The following is a 16944-nucleotide window of genomic DNA, read 5'->3' as shown; positions in this document are numbered from 1 at the left end:
ACCCAGGGTGGCTCGGTAGTGCCATCAGTCGCTCATCGCAGCTCCACCAGCATAGCCATCACCTCGAATTTGTCACTCGCTCGAGACAACAGCCAAAAATCGACATGGTTCCCAAGGTATACTATTTTCTATTGTATAAAACTTTGTTCAACGACAGCAACTCGAGCTTGTAAATTGCAACCACTTTGCAGGCTTTGGTTCTCCTCTGCTTCGCCGCTGGGCTCAGCGCCATCCAAGCAGGAGTAGTGCCCGTGGCAGTCGCACCCGCACCGGTCCTCGCCAAAATCGAGAGCATCGACGCCCACCCGCGTTACAGCTTCGCCTACGACGTCCAGGACTCCCTGACCGGGGACTCCAAGGCCCAGTACGAGACCCGCGACGGGGACGTTGTCCAGGGCAGCTACTCCCTCATCGAGGCCGATGGCACCCGCCGCATCGTTGACTACACCGCCGACGACGTCAATGGGTTCAACGCCGTCGTCAGTCGGGAGCCTGCCATCGTGGCTGCTGCCCCAATTGTGGCCGCCAGGGCAGTGGCTGCCCCGGTAGTGGCTGCCAGGACTCCAGTGGCTGCTCCGGTAGTGTCTGCCCCGGTCGTGGCAGCTAGAGCCGTCGCTGCTGCCCCCATCGCCCCCGTCAGGGCCGTTGCTGCGCCGCTGGTCGCCAGGCCCGTGGCCGCAGCTCCGGTTGTGGCTGGACCGGCTCCGGTTGTGGGAGCCAGGGCCGTTGCCGCGCCGGTGCTGGCCAGGACCGTTGCTTACTCGCCGATCCCGAGGGCTGTGGCTACTAGGGTGGGCTTGCCGCTCGCCTACTCCGCGTACGTTGTTTAGGCCCAACCGTTTGTTGTCACGTTTTTCTTTTTCTTGGTTTTTTTTTTGTTTTTACGTAAAAAATGAATTTTGTTACTTTGCCTCTGTGTATACTCGTTGTCATTGTTACTTGCGAGCGTATATATACATTGTTTCCCGTGTATGTAAGTTCGTTGTTTCTGTCTTCTGTTCGGTCATTTTGTGTATATATATATATGTGTATTGAGTCCGAACGAAAGTTCTGTTAATAAAATCGGTTGATGCGTCAAGTGTTCGAGTTGTTTTTCGCTCCTGTTTATCAATTCCCATGCAATGCTCACGTAGTTTTATTTGAGTCGATCCAAGTCTTACCTATTTAATCATAAGTATAATTAACACGACCAATTGATTTCAAATGTCTTTTGCCGATTTCAGATGATTTCTTCTGTTTGAGAGAAATCGACAATACTTCTAGTTATTGAAAGATTTTTTTGATCGGTATCAAAATGTAGAGACAGTTCAGTTAATAGTTTTCGAATAATTTAGTACATAAAAATATTAATTCAGCACGCAAAAAAAAAAATAGAATTAATTTTGCAACAAAATCAATGGTATCTCTAATTGCAATACGGTTTTATTGATCGGTATCAATGAAGGAGAACAGTTTTCTTTCTGCAACTTTTTTTCGTTTGTTTCAAATAGGTACATAATTATTGTGAAACGTTAACATGAGTAACACAACTGTGAATGTTTTTACCGCTATTTGAAAGGGGGAACTGATGTTTTTCTAATATTATATTTTAGTTACTAAATTCGTGAATTACTATTGTTAAACTTCATAATAACTAGTACCATATGGTGATATAGAATAATCTGACTATGTGCAATTGAGTTATTTATGAGAAATCAATAATATCTCTCGTTAATAGACAGTTTTTTGGAATTTAACAATATAAAGTAACATGTTTTAAAAATTTTAATTCTATCCATTACTAAGGGTAATAACAATGATTTGAAATTGAGACTGCGTGAAATCAAGTTTTTTGTCTTCTATTTGTCAGGTAAAAATTAATGGTTTAGTATCAAAAATCCAGCAATCGTGTTTTGATTTTGATTTTGATTTCATGAACTTTATTTTGTCGAATGAATAAGTTGATGTTATCTCTTATGAACACGAGATTTTTACAATAAGATCTAAAAATGTGGGAATTTGTTTATGTCTTATTGTATTTTGCTCGTTGGATGGATAAACTACCAATGTAGAACTTGAAAACAATCAATAAGGAGATCGATGGTCTGGCAACATTAAGTTAAATTTTCCAAGCGTAATCGATGATATCTCCATGAAAGAAATGAAAGAAAGGACAAGCAAAATCTATTGAAATTTGTTTTATGTATTTAGGTTGGATAAAGGAACAGTACAAAATTCAAATTGTTAGTGAGACAAAATATCATGTCGGGATAAAACAAGTACCTACTAGATTTGCAGCCTAGCATGAATTCATCTCTTGATAATTTTTAAGTTAAAAAATTTGTATTTATGGTCAAATTAGCTACGAGGACAGGGGCTTGGCTTCATAAAACAAAATTTTTGGACGACGTCGATGATATCTCTAATTATTATGTGATTTATTCTATCAGAGTCACAAAGATGATGCACATATAATCATAAAATTGTGTTCTATTTGTTGATAAAGTTAATAAACCAAGTAGAAAGTCAAAACAACTATCCGAATTAAGTTGTAATTTTAATGAAACACTTTTATACGCATGATGACTTTCATTGGGTTAGTTGTTACACCTCAAATTCATAAAACATTAAACTGATGTATGAGCTATCCAGTAAAATAACTACAACCCTTCAGGGATGGTATTTCGGTACTGTAAAAGACCATGTAAAAACGCACAACATGTACGTGATCGATACGTATTCTCACGACTTCTTGAGTATCAAAAGTCTGATAAATCAACAGAAATCATAAATAAATTATTGCCAAATTCTACGTAAGAAAAAGGAAAGTATCACTACCTTTTTTGGGCACGTACCTACCCCTATCCGTAAAACACGCAAAGAGATCTCCTATGTCCTCCAGCGTACACATTACCATTAAAACGTACATAAACGCGGTTTTAACGCATGTAATGGGACAAAGGGGGGAGCTCAAGAAATAACAAAACACAAAGATCGTGTAACAGCGATTACGCAGCGTTGGTCGTGTTACTTGTACGATTGTTATAATTCCGATCGCGCGCGCTGGATCACGGCATATATGCGCACTTATACGGGGCGGAGGGGGAGGAGGAGAATATGTCAACCTCTTTGAGTTTGACAGCTGGAAATTGTGGGTGACGTAAGGACGCATATGTGACATGAGATTGCGCTGATGGCGGTTACGTCATCGAGTGCACACTATTGACCTCTCGGGAATCGTTGCGCCGATTGATTATTCGAAAATCGGTTGGGCAATCGTTTTTCTCCGCGCCAAATTGCCCATGCAAATGGAGATTTGTGGATTGTTCTCGAATTTCAATCGGGGGTCCCATGGTAGAGGCGTGGTCCTCGCCGTTACATGTGTCTTTACCCTGAGCAACGGTGCGTTGATCCAGTAAGCCTCGAATGATACATGGAGCACATTTATTAACTGAAAATGGCTTTTGAAACCTTTTTTTTTTTTCTTCTTCATCAACACAGTAAAACGCTCAATGTAACGGTACTGAATGGGTTTTCCAGTCGCACGTCACATTGTTATTCTGTTAAACGGTCGTCAAACAAATCGTACCAAAATTCAAAAATATGATTCTTCAATTTCACTCTTCACAATTAAACTATTAATCCCTATTCGAGATCTCGAGAAAAGCTCTCGAGCGAGACAGGATCGTATGATAATTTGGAAACGGAAAAGAAATGGCACACGCCAGATTGCATCTTACAAACAAGCCGTTTATTTTTATTATCGTACAAACTGCATGGGTCAATAATTACAAGCGAAAACTCGTCGGCATATCGGGAGCTCTTACACCAACGAGGCAACGGCGGCCACGGGTGGGCTGTAGGCCAAGGGCGAAGTGTACGCGGCTGTGTAGGTGGTGTAGGCCGGGTAGCCGAGGGCTATGCGAGGCCTAACAACCGGAGCCGAGACGAGCCTCTGGACGACGTTGTTGTTGGCCAAGGCAACGGGAAGACGAGCCGCCACGGCCCGAGTGTCAACTACCTGCTTTTGAAGTTGGATTTGGGCGTTGTCGTTGACCACCTGAGCCTCCTCACGTTGTTGTTGCTGCTCCTGGCGGAGGCGGCCCGAGCGAGCTTCCAGAACCTCGACATCCGAGTCGGGGCCGGAGCTGGGGACCTGAGGGATATTCTGGCCCGGGGCTACCCCTACGGGACGGCCGGGCGCTGGAACATGTTGCGGGGCTACCCCAGCGACAGCTGGCACGACGTTAGGTGCGGGGGCCACTGCCACGCCTACTGGCTCCCTGTGCACCACGGCGTTGAATCCGTTGACTGGATCGGCGGTGTAGTCGACAATGCGTCTGGTGCCATCGGCCTCGATGAGGGAGTAGCTGCCCTGGACAATGTCCCCGTCGCGGGTCTCGTACTGGGCCTTGGAGTCCCCGGTCAGGGAGTCCTGGACGTCGTAGGCGAAGCTGTAGCGCGGGTGGGCGTCGTGCTCGGCATCGACGGTCTTGGTGATGACGGCACCGGCCACGGGGGCTGCAGCGTAGGCTACTGGGGCAGCCTCGTACAGATGAGCCGATCGGAGGAGACCAGCGTTGGCGTAGGCCACGAGGGCGCACAGGACGATGAACTGCAAGAGAAATAATAAATTAAATCGTTACCACTGGCTGGGCTGCTACACCACTGGTGCTACCGGGGTGACCATTGCGCCCCGGGCGATGGCCACCGCTGCCAAAAGGATTATGTACTGGAGGAAAGGGAAAGTGGAATTGATAATAAGTTAATTATTTTGTTACTAATTTATGATTTTTTAAACAAAAGTTATTTTGATAAGCGAGGTACGTTTTCAACTGTTTCGGAGTCGAGGGTTATCGGGTATTTATTTTCTTTGTACATTACCATGATACGCAGCGGAAACTTTCAAGTGCTCTCCTAATCCCTAATCCCCTACACTATCCTAATCGTTATGCTAATTTTGTTTCGTCCGCTGCAAGTATTATTCTTGGAGACAAGTGTTGTTATATACATTTTTTTGTCCCAATGTTATCTCATTTAGTTTCACATTAATTAAATGACGTTGTGAATTCAGCGTGCACGCATTGACTTTTAATTGTATGTACACCATTTTTGTATTTTAAGGATTAATCTATTTACTTTTACAAAAAAATGCATGCAGTTTAAAAAAAGCACATATTATACTAAGATCGTTGTACTTGATTAAGCAAAACTCTGTGTTGCTGGATGACACACCCTTTCCACTCTACACCATTCGATTCATGCAAATACCCTTCAATTTGTGTATGTAATATATAGTCGTACGGATACTTAAGTAAATATATTTAAATTAAGTACACATGGAGTTTACACACGCAGATTAAATCCACTGTTAATAAAAAATTTAAAAAAAAATCAAAATTGAATTGAAAAATGCACAGTCTCGAATTAATCTCATGACGACCTAACGCTACCGACTATACCATGTTAGTAAGCAGGAGCTGTTAATCGCGTTTTCAAAACTTATACATTTTATTGTTATCAAAAATTAATTCCACTTGATTCGATATCGATTTATCCATTAACCGATCGACAGTCAATGCAACGAAACGAATAGTTAAAAAAAATCAAAGACTCGATTAACTCTGCAGTGCCTACCTTAAAAGCCATGTTCCTAAAGAGCTTCAGAGAGGATCACTAGAGAACTGATGTCCTGGGCTGAGATCGTAGCTTCTTTTATACCGGTGATGCGTCCGAGCTCGCGTTCGTCGTGTCCCACACGTACGTGCGTAAGTATCCTTATACACCCAAGTATGTATGATTATTATGCGACTCGAACGCACCGGCGAAAATCATTTACCTATACACATGGACACCGAAAAAGAGCAGAGTATAGCGCGGCCTAGTCCTACATTGCTTGCACAGATGTGATGGTAATCGAGCGCCTCCATCATCCGATTCTCCCGTGTGTGTACACACCCTCCACGTAATAAGTATCTGTCTAGCCGTATAGTTACATATATACATACAGTGCGAGACACAATGTCCCCCAATGTATACGCCCCCACTCGCGACGATCGGTAAAGTTCGGGGCACGCGCTCTGGCCGGCTTTTTGACGTCGGTGCTGGTATCTATACTTATACGCACGTGCCCGCGAGCCGATGATGAATACACGCGTGCGAGAGATCTTTTTCGCCTCTTGGTGCGCTAAGCGTGTCTGCGTGTAAATAATACGCGACCCGAAAACCAACCGATCTTCGCCGTACCTATTGATGGGTACGGTTGCGTCGCGGGGTGCGTGGTGTTTTCTTATTTCGTGGAGTTTCGGAGGATACGCTCTCGCCGGCTTAAGGACGCATGTATACCCATTAGGCTTGGGTGAGTTTTAGAAAGAAAAAAAAAAGAGAAGCGAGTGTGCTCGTTACGCGTGAACGAGGAGCCTCCTTTTTTTCCTTTGCAACCGCGCCGACGCCGATTCTCAGTGATCGGTAAAAGTTTGCTCGTGCTCGCCTGGTGCGGCTCCTCTTATCTCCGTGGAAACTAAGTTTTGGCACGGCGCGGTTATTTGCATGATACAGGTTTTGGATGAAGCTCGTGCCCGAGGCATTTTTCAAGTCTCCCTTTGCGTTGGAAATTCAAAGCTGTGGTACGGTAAAATAAGTGTTTCGGCAGATGGAGGAGCTGAGAGAAGGATATACGGGCAACGATCGGTATGCCGATTTTGTAATTACAGGGGGGCTTGTTTCTGTTGTGTTCTCAAGTCGATTATACACGGAGAAAAGAACTACAGTGATTTTTACCACGCAACTATACGTGATGTCATGGAGCACAGGAATTTTTATAGATAAAATATGGTATAAACTGTTCTGAAGCGAGGGTTAAAAATTATAATTAATTACGGTAAAAAATAAAAATTACCGTAACTGGCAAAGTGTAAAAATCACTGCCGTTATTTTCTTTGTGTTACAGACAATAACGTTGTAAATCCTCTTGATACTTTAGTAGTAAATCATTACTTTTTTTCTTGATCGAAGAAAGAATGTATGATGATTATATTTAAATTATTGACACCGAAAGTTACGTTTTAAAATATGTTATACCGATTTATCAAGTCATCGAAAGAAATATTTTTGTAATTTCCATGGCATTTTTAATAACTCATCAACTATTTGTCCTTAATATTTACAAATTTGTTTGATTTAAAATATTGTAAAGATTGTTAGCCATACGTAAAAAAAAATTTGGATTCAGAAAAAATTGTACAGTTTAGCCATGGTAATTGATAATCGTCATTGACTTATCAGTGCTGCTCATACATTAAAAACTATGCACGCAGTGTGTACTTTTTAATAATAATAAAGAAACAGCAAATCGTGCTGTTGATGGACGCATGAAGCATCGCTTTGTAACACCAACAAACGAGAAAGTTTTGCCCCATGTAATGGAAAAAAAAAAAAAAAATATTAGCTGTAGAAAAGCGCCTGGTGCTTGCAAATGTCCAAAGTGTAGTATATTCGCGAGTCTTCGGCGACAATTCCAGACGCGGGCTATCGTTGCCCAACGAGTTTCGCGTTATACGTGCGCGTGAACGGCACGATACCAGTTACGCACATACGCTCGTTGTGAGGTAATTTTTGGCTTGAGTCCTTTTTTTTCGTGAGTACAATCCGTGACCTTTTTCACGCGTGCCCTGGTTCGTGGATGCTCGACCCTTGCAACCGAGGTTTCGCGCTTGAGATTCGGCCGTTTGGAGCCATCACGGGCCCTTGGAGCAATTAATTAGCTCGTGCACTTTGTGTCGTCACAGTTGGACGGTCGACTCTTACGGCAATCGATTATCTTGAAAAGTGACGAAACACGCGCGATTGTTATTTTTGTCACGATCGTGCACTGGCACGTGGTATATGTACATTGGGTGGTGTTTTCTTGGCCCACTTTCTTCCAGAATGTTCGAGCACGACGATTTCGATTCGTTAAGTAAATAATAAAGATGACGGATTGTTCGTGTATTGCAAAGAAAAACAATCGAAATGATACATGTGCTATAAATAAAAAAAAAAAAAAATTCCGTAAAAACACAAGTAGATATATATATATATATATATATATATATATATATAAGATAATAACTCCATAAATGGAGTTGTCAATGTTTTTTGGGGGTCGAGGATACCTGTATAACTGCAGGATCAAATAAACGAGATCGTGTACCGTAATTGCTTTTGTTTTCTTAAAAAAAAAATTTAATAATCAGTACCGATTACATTGGCAATGCGAAATAACGTAAGCATTGTCGATAACATGCTTTCATATACATATAATGTTACATCTTAAGATCAAAGTAAACCTTGTACACATTAATAACGTATCGTCGTATCATCATGTATAGCATATACACACAAACTCTCGTGACTAGGCGCTCTTGAGAGAGGGGGGGGGTGAAACTATAAATATTTTGTTTAAATTTCATAAAATAAAATAAAATTCATCAGTGGAAGAACGGATGGACCCTGAGCGGCGCGGCAGGCACCGCGGCCTTGATAACGGCTGGTTCTCTGTGCACCACGGCGTTGAATCCGTTCACGGGGTCGGCGGTGTACTCGACCACTCGTCTGGTGCCATCGGCCTCGATGAGGGAGTAGCTGCCTCTGACCACGTCACCATCGCGGGTCTCGTATTGAGCCTTGGAGTCCCCGGTCAGGGAGTCCTGGACGTCGTAGGCGTACGAGTACTGGGGGTGGGGGTCGTAGTCGTCGATTTTTGCGACCACGGGCGCCGGGCCGGCTGCGTATGCCACCGGGGCTGCTGGGATCACACTGGAGTGGGCCGCGGCCAGTGCCATGGCGAGGACGAGCGCTATCTGCAAGTGGAAAAATTTTTCTTTTTCTCTTTTCGTTCGAGTAGGTGTTTTACACGCAGGCGTTGGAGATAAAGTGCTAGTAGTACGACTCGATCCCCAGAGTAAACGAGTCTCTGTGGGATCGGTCGGATATCGGTTTGAAACGATTTTGTAATGAGTCATTCCTGGACGACCCGTGGAAGAGTGGTGGCGTTGGTTCAAACGATTCTAATCAAACAATTACAGCAAATAATGAAGATATTGTACAATTAGCTTTTTTTGTTTTTTTAATTAACTTTTTAACAGCCGTTTTTAGCAATTTACTTTGAAGAACAAAGTTCGAAGAGTTTAATTTATCGATGTATCGTTACTTAACGTAAAATATTTAATACCCGTGTTGTTTTTTATGCTTTCAGGAGACAATATCCCGTAGCCTACTTTTTTCAACCGACCCCACTCTTCCTTGTTCACTTTTTGTTCACCCAACGCGTAACGTCCAAACCGTTTGGTCACTGATGTCGCACTGTTTCACGCAAATCACGCAGATTTAAGAAGCCAAGGAGTAGAAATAAGATTGACAATCACCTTCAGGGCCATTTTCGTCTTGTCCAGGTTGACCAAAGTAGTCGAGAGTAGGAAGCTTCGCGTACTTGACGATGCGCCGAAAACGAGACTGATGTTCGCAGGATGGGCGCAGGTAAGTATTTATAGGAGCGCCTCGGCAGGCCCCCCACGGTAGCCGGGCCCATTACACTTCTGGTACACGCGTACGTGATATCGGGCCAGACGATGACACCCGGCTCTGGAAAAAAGTTTCACTGCGCCGTTGTTGCGTCTCTCTCTTTTGCTCCTCTTCTTCTTCGTCCGTCCCGTTTGAGCCGACGACCACGCTGGCAAACGAAAGCGAGCGTGTAATTATATATATAATACACGTGTGTTTTCACTCGCCAGTGATTGCTAAACCGAAATTTGAATCTGTTAGGATGTCGAAACGTACGGCAGATACATCCTCCCTGGTATGTAACGCAAGTGGATCGAAGCAATTATTGTTATCTGCCAATCGCTTCGATCTGTAGGTAGGGCAGAATTAACTGAAAATCCTGTCGATGCATGGGAAATTATTATTAGCTCCGAAAAAATTTGACGGCTAGTTTTTACTTATTACATCACTTTGTACCAAGAAAGGACAAAAAAAGTCAGCCAAAGCCCCCCCCCAAAAAAATGGTAAAAATGGCCAAAACCGATTTTTTGACTCTAAAACAAATACCAATAATCGTACAAAAAAAGTTTAAGATGCGCAATTTTAAGGCGAACAAAATGAGCCGTGTTGGGCCCTAATCGATTGAGCTGTTGCAAAAGACCGTCATTTTGGGCCATTTTTTCGAAATTCAATAATTCGATAAAATTGATGTAATAGGTGGAAACCAGCAATCAAATTTTTTCGAGCTAATAGTAATTTCTCTGTCCGAAAAGACTAATTCTGCCCGACTACTATAGGGAAATTGTTCCCGATTAATGCAACGGGAGATACCATCCGGCACGTTTTGAACGAGACAACGATCTCACAACAACCCAAAAAAAAAGGCTAGAAACAACAGCGGTATCGTAATAAAGAAAGAAAAACGCTTTTCCTAACGAGACGGCGCGCACTCCCAGAGGGGGGGCTTTCACCGAGCGCTCCATTGCATAAGCGCTGTCCCTTTCGTTTCGCGCTTCCGTCACATTGTGCATGTATGAAGTCGCGCGCGCACCAATGGGGGGGAAAAGCGTTTGTGGAATACGAAAGATGGGCTCGGCGATCGGCCTACATAAATCGCTTTGCTTTTCGCGCCCGCGATCCTAATTGGAAGTTTGTGCGCGGAACTCCAATGAGCTGCATCGCGGGGTCGTAGGCGTGGCGAAACATGACGAGTCGATCTCAATTGTTGATTTTTCATCGATAGTCTCATATGCATCGATTTTTGTGCATGGGGACGGTGAAAAACGCACTCACGCGTACATATTAAATCGTTGGGTAATATACTGTCATTTGCTCGTTTTTTTTTCTTCCATCAAAAGAGAATTACGTGAAATGCAAATACGTGAAACTTTTTTAAAAAGTCCCCTGAAATTATACATACGGGCATTTGGATTTTGGCATTACGTTTGGAAAGATGAAAAAAAAAAAAAATTTAGCTCCAAGAAAGCAACGTTATCACAGACGCACGTATTCCTTAAAAAAATTAAAAGCCTCCTTTACTGTTTTTCAGTGATCGTATGATTTAAAAATTAGGACTGCCTCGAAGTAACGCAACGCGCGCACACTCCCATATCAATTATAATCGAAAATTGCTCTACAATTATCGCGATACTTTGGCGTTGCACCATTGCAGACAGTTTAAAAAAAAAAAAAAAAAAAAAAAAAAAAGGCATACCACGACGATTATCATGCAAATGTCAACTCACGGCGCATGTCAATAAATTATACCACGGCTGCAATCTTCTATTCGAGCCTAGAGTATCTTCATTCATCCCAGAAGCGATAAAATCACCTAAACTAACATCATTGTTGTATAGAAAACGAGAGAAACACCATACACACATGCGTATGCGTATAAGAAATAATAACGATAATGCTGTAAAAAGGAAAGAAAAAAAAGAGTGCGAAGCTGCGTCGTCAATATTAATGAGCTGAGTGACTTTCACGTCCTGTCCACCAATAACCAGCAGGTGAGTATTGCGCGACAACGAAAGTCGTAGCACCAACTCCTTCCCCTCTCTACCATAAATATACATGCACCTACCATTTTAAATGCGACGCAGATACCGTACGTGCATATATACATATGTACGTATAGGCTTCGAAGACAATCAATTACGGAACCGTGATGTATCCCGAATAATGGCACCTCATCCGTTCTTCGCAGCAGAGGATATTTGTCAGCTCTACATTTGCCATACTTTCGTTTGCAGAGATGAAGGTGGCGATGGCTCCGTTTCATCGCTGTTGCGCAAGTCGTTGAATAGACTCTCGTTAATTTTAGTTGGATTTTTCAAGGATTGCGTTACGCTAGAAATGAGTAAACTCGCATCTTCTGTAACTTTCGGGGATAAGTGTGGCCATACTTCATCGCAGGATGACAGTTGTATAGAAGCGTATAACATTTTTCAATTAAATCACATAACTAAAGAATTTTTCCAGTGGCGTTTCACACGTTTCGGTCCCACTCGTATGATACACGCCCGTGTGCACTCTGCTGACACGGTTCATCGCACCTTGTTGCGCAAGACCGTAAAATTGAGCCCCCGTATATAGTTGCCCCGGTGATTCACCGAAGATGGGCCGTTGTCCGTGGCCATCATCGGGAGCACGCGAGATATGGCCGACCTTGACCGCGAGCCAATGGTGAGGAAGAAAAAAAAAAAGAAGAGGAGGATGAGCTTATACTCTCTCGTCTGTGTGGCCTCGGGCTGTCACGAGTCTCCTCCGCGTCTTCCTCGTTCGTTTATATATATACGTGCGTGAGCTCGCCTTGCGTAAACGGTGCACATGTATGCGGACATTGTATATTATTCGTCTCTCTCTGGGCCGATTCCCGTTTGCCGGAGGACGTTCACCTGCTGCCGTGCAGCTTCCTTTTTTTTTTTTTTTTTATTTACTTTCTCGAGATGATCGTTTTTAGGATTTATGGACTTACTATTTACGGTAAAATACATTGTTTGCTTTCCTCAAAAATATATATTTGTGGTAAACATAAAAATGAGTGCTTAAAACGTACGTACAACCGAACAATAAAGCTCGAGGAAGGGGCTTAAAACCAGATTTCATCGGCACAGCGTTTGGTCCATCGAAAGGTGGTACGGGCAAGCGAGTTCGCGTACACGCGAATTATAACATAACGTAACACCTATAAAGCAGTGTAGCGACAGTGCGTATTTTAAGTACCACGTCCCCCTCGGCTATGGGCCTGCGGCGTTTGCACGTACGAATTAAGCGCCGTGTGTCTCTATTTGAGATTTTTTTTTTTTTTCTCTTCTCGGCGTGTGACTTTTTTTTTCTTCTTCAACAACTCGTCATTAGAACGCCTACAACGCTACTGCAAATTGGAGCCCCGATTGAGCTGGTGGACAATTTACTGACTCCAGAGCGCGTGGCACGGCTATGGTTTTTTTTTTTAATTGCCGATTGTCGTTAGCCAAGCTGTCTTTATTGATTTTTTGTTTGTTTGTAAGCTGACTGTTTTATCGTTTTACCTATACGTAGGATATCTAGGATTGGTGGTTGAGAGAAAATTTTTTCCCGTCATTACAGGATTTAGTGTCGTTAAACTTGCAGGTCGGAGCAATTAGTTGGCCGCACCGAGTGTTTTTCCAGCGCCAATCGTGTGACAGGGTTGCTCTGGTTTGCCGACTGGAATCCATGCTTTGAAGGCTGAATGGTACTTTTTTTTTTTTTTCATACCATTAACTGATGGATTTAAAAAAAAAGTGTCCTACAAAGCTCGATAACTAACACGAGTTGATGGAAAATATAGTTGTTGAATCACAACTCGGAGGATGAACTTTCAAGTTGCTCGGAACAATCGCACGAGCGGCGACAAAGAAATTGAGCGAGGAGACAAAAGTGCCAGTTTCTCCCGCAACGCAATGATTATGTTGGCTTCATGGGAGCCATGCAATGCACACACATACGTATATTATAATATACATGTACAGAGCGATCGCGCAGTGCGTTATTACAGCCCCGGGGAGGCAAAGGATAAACTGTACGTATAATAGTGGTATAACCCATACAACAGAGTGACGCGGAAGTATATCCCTCTCTCTTGCGTACAGCTGCAGCGTCATATATACGTGCAACGTAATAAAAGCGATCTCGAGGCCGATCTGAGGAAAATCGGCCGAATCGATACTTTACTCGTTTGTCCGTGCGCGCGTGAGACAGTTAATTGCTTGGTGATTGAGAGGGGGAGCGATTGACTTTTTGATTTATTATATGTAAGGCTCGACATTGACGGCACTGACTGCATCATGCGTGTGTGCGACTCGACCAGAGATGTTTAATTTTTTCTTTCTTTCTTTTTCTTTCCACCGATCGTCAAAAACATAGAAATAAAATCAAACGAGAAAAAGGGGAGGGCACTTTTGTTCCATCTGCTCGCAGAAGCCCAAGATTATCCAGTTGACGTTCAATTAGCCTCTCGGCTATGTTTGTGCATGCATACACACCCTCGAGCGAGGATAACCGCTTGCGCAACTAGTATAAATCGGCGCAGTGTCTGCGGTAATCTGCACCCCCCGAACGAGGTGTAAAAGACACTGGTGGCGTTGAAAAATCCCCGGGTGATTTTCTGACGATCGTGATGAAACGTTGCCGTCGCCTCTAGTTCACCCATGCGCGATGCCACCCGTTTAAAACCTAAACTAGAAAGCCCCCAAAAACAATATATTGAAAAAAAAGGAACACACGCACAAACGAAACGGCGACCACTCGTCGAGAGGGGCCTTACACGCATCGCACAATTGCTCAGTTGTGCTGAAGGAGGAGGGAGGAGGGAGATTACGAAACGCCTCTTTTTTCCCGCGTCGGGTGTCTCCATCGAATGGCCCTGCGCACGATTTCCCGACGCACGCGCACACATTCTGGAAAAACTAACCGAAAGGATTACGACTCTTGGGCGTCGACGTCGTATATCTTCCGAGGAGAGCCTCGAGCACACACGTAGCCCGCAGTTACGGGGGGACCCGGGATAAAAATGCAGTGATCGATGCCAGGGGGCACGCGCGGGACAAGTGGGGCTATGCTGGATCGGACGCCCTAAGACGATAGGAGAGCGAGTGCAGTAGCCGCTCTCGGAGGTATATAACGGGCACGGGCCGCTTGTCTGGGACTAGACTCTCTGCCACCACCGGCCGACCACCATCCCCCAAGCATGGCGCTACTGGTAGGACTCACTCCGGCGTACCGGGTGCTCGTGTTGAATTGACCTGTGCATTGTACTTCCAGAAATTGTCCTTCACGGTCCTGACGGTCCTCGCGGCGTCGTCGAGCGCCCTGCTGGTCAAGCAAGGCCCGATCGCTCCCCTGGTGCCCGTGGTGCCACCACCGCCCCTGGGTGGGCCCTTGGTCAAGCCGGCCGAGCACGACGACGTGGCCCCGCAGTACAGCTACGCCTACGACGTCCAGGACGCCCTGACCGGGGACACCAAGAGCCAGCACGAGAGCCGGGAGGGTGGCGTCGTCAGGGGTGGGTACTCGTTCATCGAGTCAGACGGTAGTCGTCGTATAGTCGACTACGTGGCGGATCCAGTGAACGGGTTCAACGCGGTGGTGCGCAAGGAGCTGGGGGTTGCGCCGCCGACGGGTCCTCTGGGACCGGCCAAGCTGCCCGTACACCCGAACGGCCTAGGACCGGTCGTGCCCGGGCATCTGCCCTACGGTCATCTCAACGGTGAGTTACCGCGGCGACTCGGGGCCATTGTTGTCGGGGAAGGGTGCGAATGTTGGCCGATTTTGCCGATTGATTGCTTCCTGGAGAGGTTGCGCAATCGCGCGTACGTCGGTTATTCTTACCGCTGCAGCTGGTGTAATTTATTTATTATTTTTTTTTTACCTGTATCTGGACGTAACGATCGATTGGTGGGTACGGAAACTCTCGAGTGTCTTTCGTGATCGGGATCGGTAGGAAAAAAAAAGATGTGATCGATGTGCCAAGGTGTATTATATACCTGTCGTTTTTGTTTTTACGGTTACAAACGAGTATAAGGGTTCCCCTCCAAATGTTTGCTCAAAGAGGCACTGCACGTTTTAATTTTTTACCGATTTTTGCGTATTTCAAGCGCACAAATTAATTTGCTTTCATCCTCATTCAATACACATATGTATCTGTGCATTAACTATTAAGTATGTTTAGATGAAAGTGTTGCAAACGACAAATCATGAGCTAGTTGAACAAGATGAAGCGTGTGTGATTGCTCGAGAGAATGATTGTTTTATTTCGTTGCAGCTGTCGCCAACCCAGCCAACGCTTACGTGTCGGTGGCGGGCCACTCTGGCCTAGCCCGTCCGTTCGGCTTCAACCACCTCGCCTACCCAGCTCACCCCTACAACAACCATCTCTTGGCTGCCCATCATCACCCCTACAACAACCATCTCTTGGCTGCCCATCATCACCCGTACAACAATAACCTCTTGGCTGCCCACCATCACCCCTACGGATACGCCGGCGCCCCTGTAGCCCCGGTGGTGGCACCAGCACCCGTCGTTGCGCCCATTCAGCCGGCCCTACCACCGCAGAAGCATTTGGCCATCGGACGCTACGGATACGCCATCACCAACGCCCCTTTCAACTACGCCTACCAGCACTAATTTCGGGCCTTCCTATGGAGCCTACATATAAGGCTTCGGGGAAAGCGTTCACTGGTTTTTTTTCCTTGCTTCAATTTTTTGCAACAGTTCGGGCCTACTCTTCGGAAAGAATATATAGAATCCGTTGACATTCCTCGTTTCACGGAGATTTATACGTTTTGGTTATGATTATTCATGTATATCATTTTTGTTTTTACCGTATGAGCTTGAGTTAAAACATTTTTTCGGGTAAAACGACAAGAAGATAACAGCTAGGTGATGTAAAAAAGGCTTTTTGCAACATGGGCGTGATTACATTCGTTTTTTGAAATTTTTTTTTTTTACAGCGAAAATGTGAATCACATGAGTTGTCTTTACTAACGAAGTGTATTAGAGCATCAAAAGGCTACGTTGTTAATGCATCTTGAGTGGTTTTTGAAATAAACTTCCCTGTAAAAAACGCTGAACATAAAATGTAAAAAAAATATATATGTGTATATAGTTTGTCCCTTATGTGTACAAAAATAAATACTCCGTGAAAATTTTTGTATCATTAATTGTTCTTCGAGCAAAAATAAGCAAACTTGATTAGCGTATTATTAGTAGTAGTGCGCTGATTTGATTCATTTTTTTATGTACAGTTCTTTTTCTTAATATTCATAAATGACCTAATAGGGGTAGAGGAGAAATAGGATTCTAATATTTACATGTAATGTCTTTACCTCAAAAATATTTTTTCGTATAAATTCATAAGAACGAGATAAATAAAAAACTCAACGGCTTGAAAATCTTGTGGTTTTCCCAATTCATAGTTTACAA

The 16944-nt window shown here is 44.2% G+C and overlaps 4 protein-coding genes across 4 annotated transcripts; 2 read left to right on the top strand and 2 right to left on the bottom strand.

The window, feature by feature from the left end:
- The first annotated feature begins 35 nt into the window (after positions 1-35).
- On the top strand, positions 36-842 carry LOC106645376 (uncharacterized). Its single transcript, XM_014361222.2, has 2 exons — positions 36-116; positions 192-842. Exons 1-2 carry the CDS (start codon positions 105-107, stop codon positions 828-830), a joined length of 651 nt encoding a protein of 216 aa, XP_014216708.2. The 5' UTR covers positions 36-104; the 3' UTR covers positions 831-842.
- Positions 843-3768: 2926 nt separating this feature from the next.
- LOC106645375 (cuticle protein-like) lies at positions 3769-5628 on the bottom strand. The gene is made up of 2 exons (XM_014361221.2): positions 5617-5628; positions 3769-4594 (listed from the first exon to the last, which is right to left on the bottom strand). Exons 1-2 carry the CDS (start codon positions 5626-5628, stop codon positions 3803-3805), a joined length of 804 nt encoding a protein of 267 aa, XP_014216707.2. The 3' UTR covers positions 3769-3802.
- Positions 5629-8447: 2819 nt separating this feature from the next.
- Positions 8448-8819, bottom strand: LOC106645373 (larval cuticle protein A3A-like). The gene has a single exon (XM_023390064.2). The coding sequence runs from the start codon at positions 8799-8801 to the stop codon at positions 8448-8450; it is 354 nt and encodes a 117-aa protein (XP_023245832.2). The 5' UTR covers positions 8802-8819.
- Positions 8820-11679: 2860 nt separating this feature from the next.
- LOC106645372 (uncharacterized) lies at positions 11680-16203 on the top strand. Its single transcript, XM_089596093.1, has 3 exons — positions 11680-11933; positions 14673-15229; positions 15785-16203. The coding sequence occupies exons 1-3, from the start codon at positions 11680-11682 to the stop codon at positions 16144-16146; spliced, it is 1173 nt and encodes a 390-aa protein (XP_089452219.1). The 3' UTR covers positions 16147-16203.
- Positions 16204-16944: the final 741 nt, after the last annotated feature.

Source organism: Copidosoma floridanum, unplaced genomic scaffold (genome assembly GCF_036245765.1).
Source record: "Copidosoma floridanum isolate Cflo_tuat_1 unplaced genomic scaffold, Cflo_Japanese_pri ptg000029l, whole genome shotgun sequence".
NCBI lineage: Eukaryota > Metazoa > Arthropoda > Insecta > Hymenoptera > Encyrtidae > Copidosoma > Copidosoma floridanum.
Note: the sequence above shows the minus strand (reverse complement) of the source record. Positions and strands in the feature narration are given on the sequence as shown.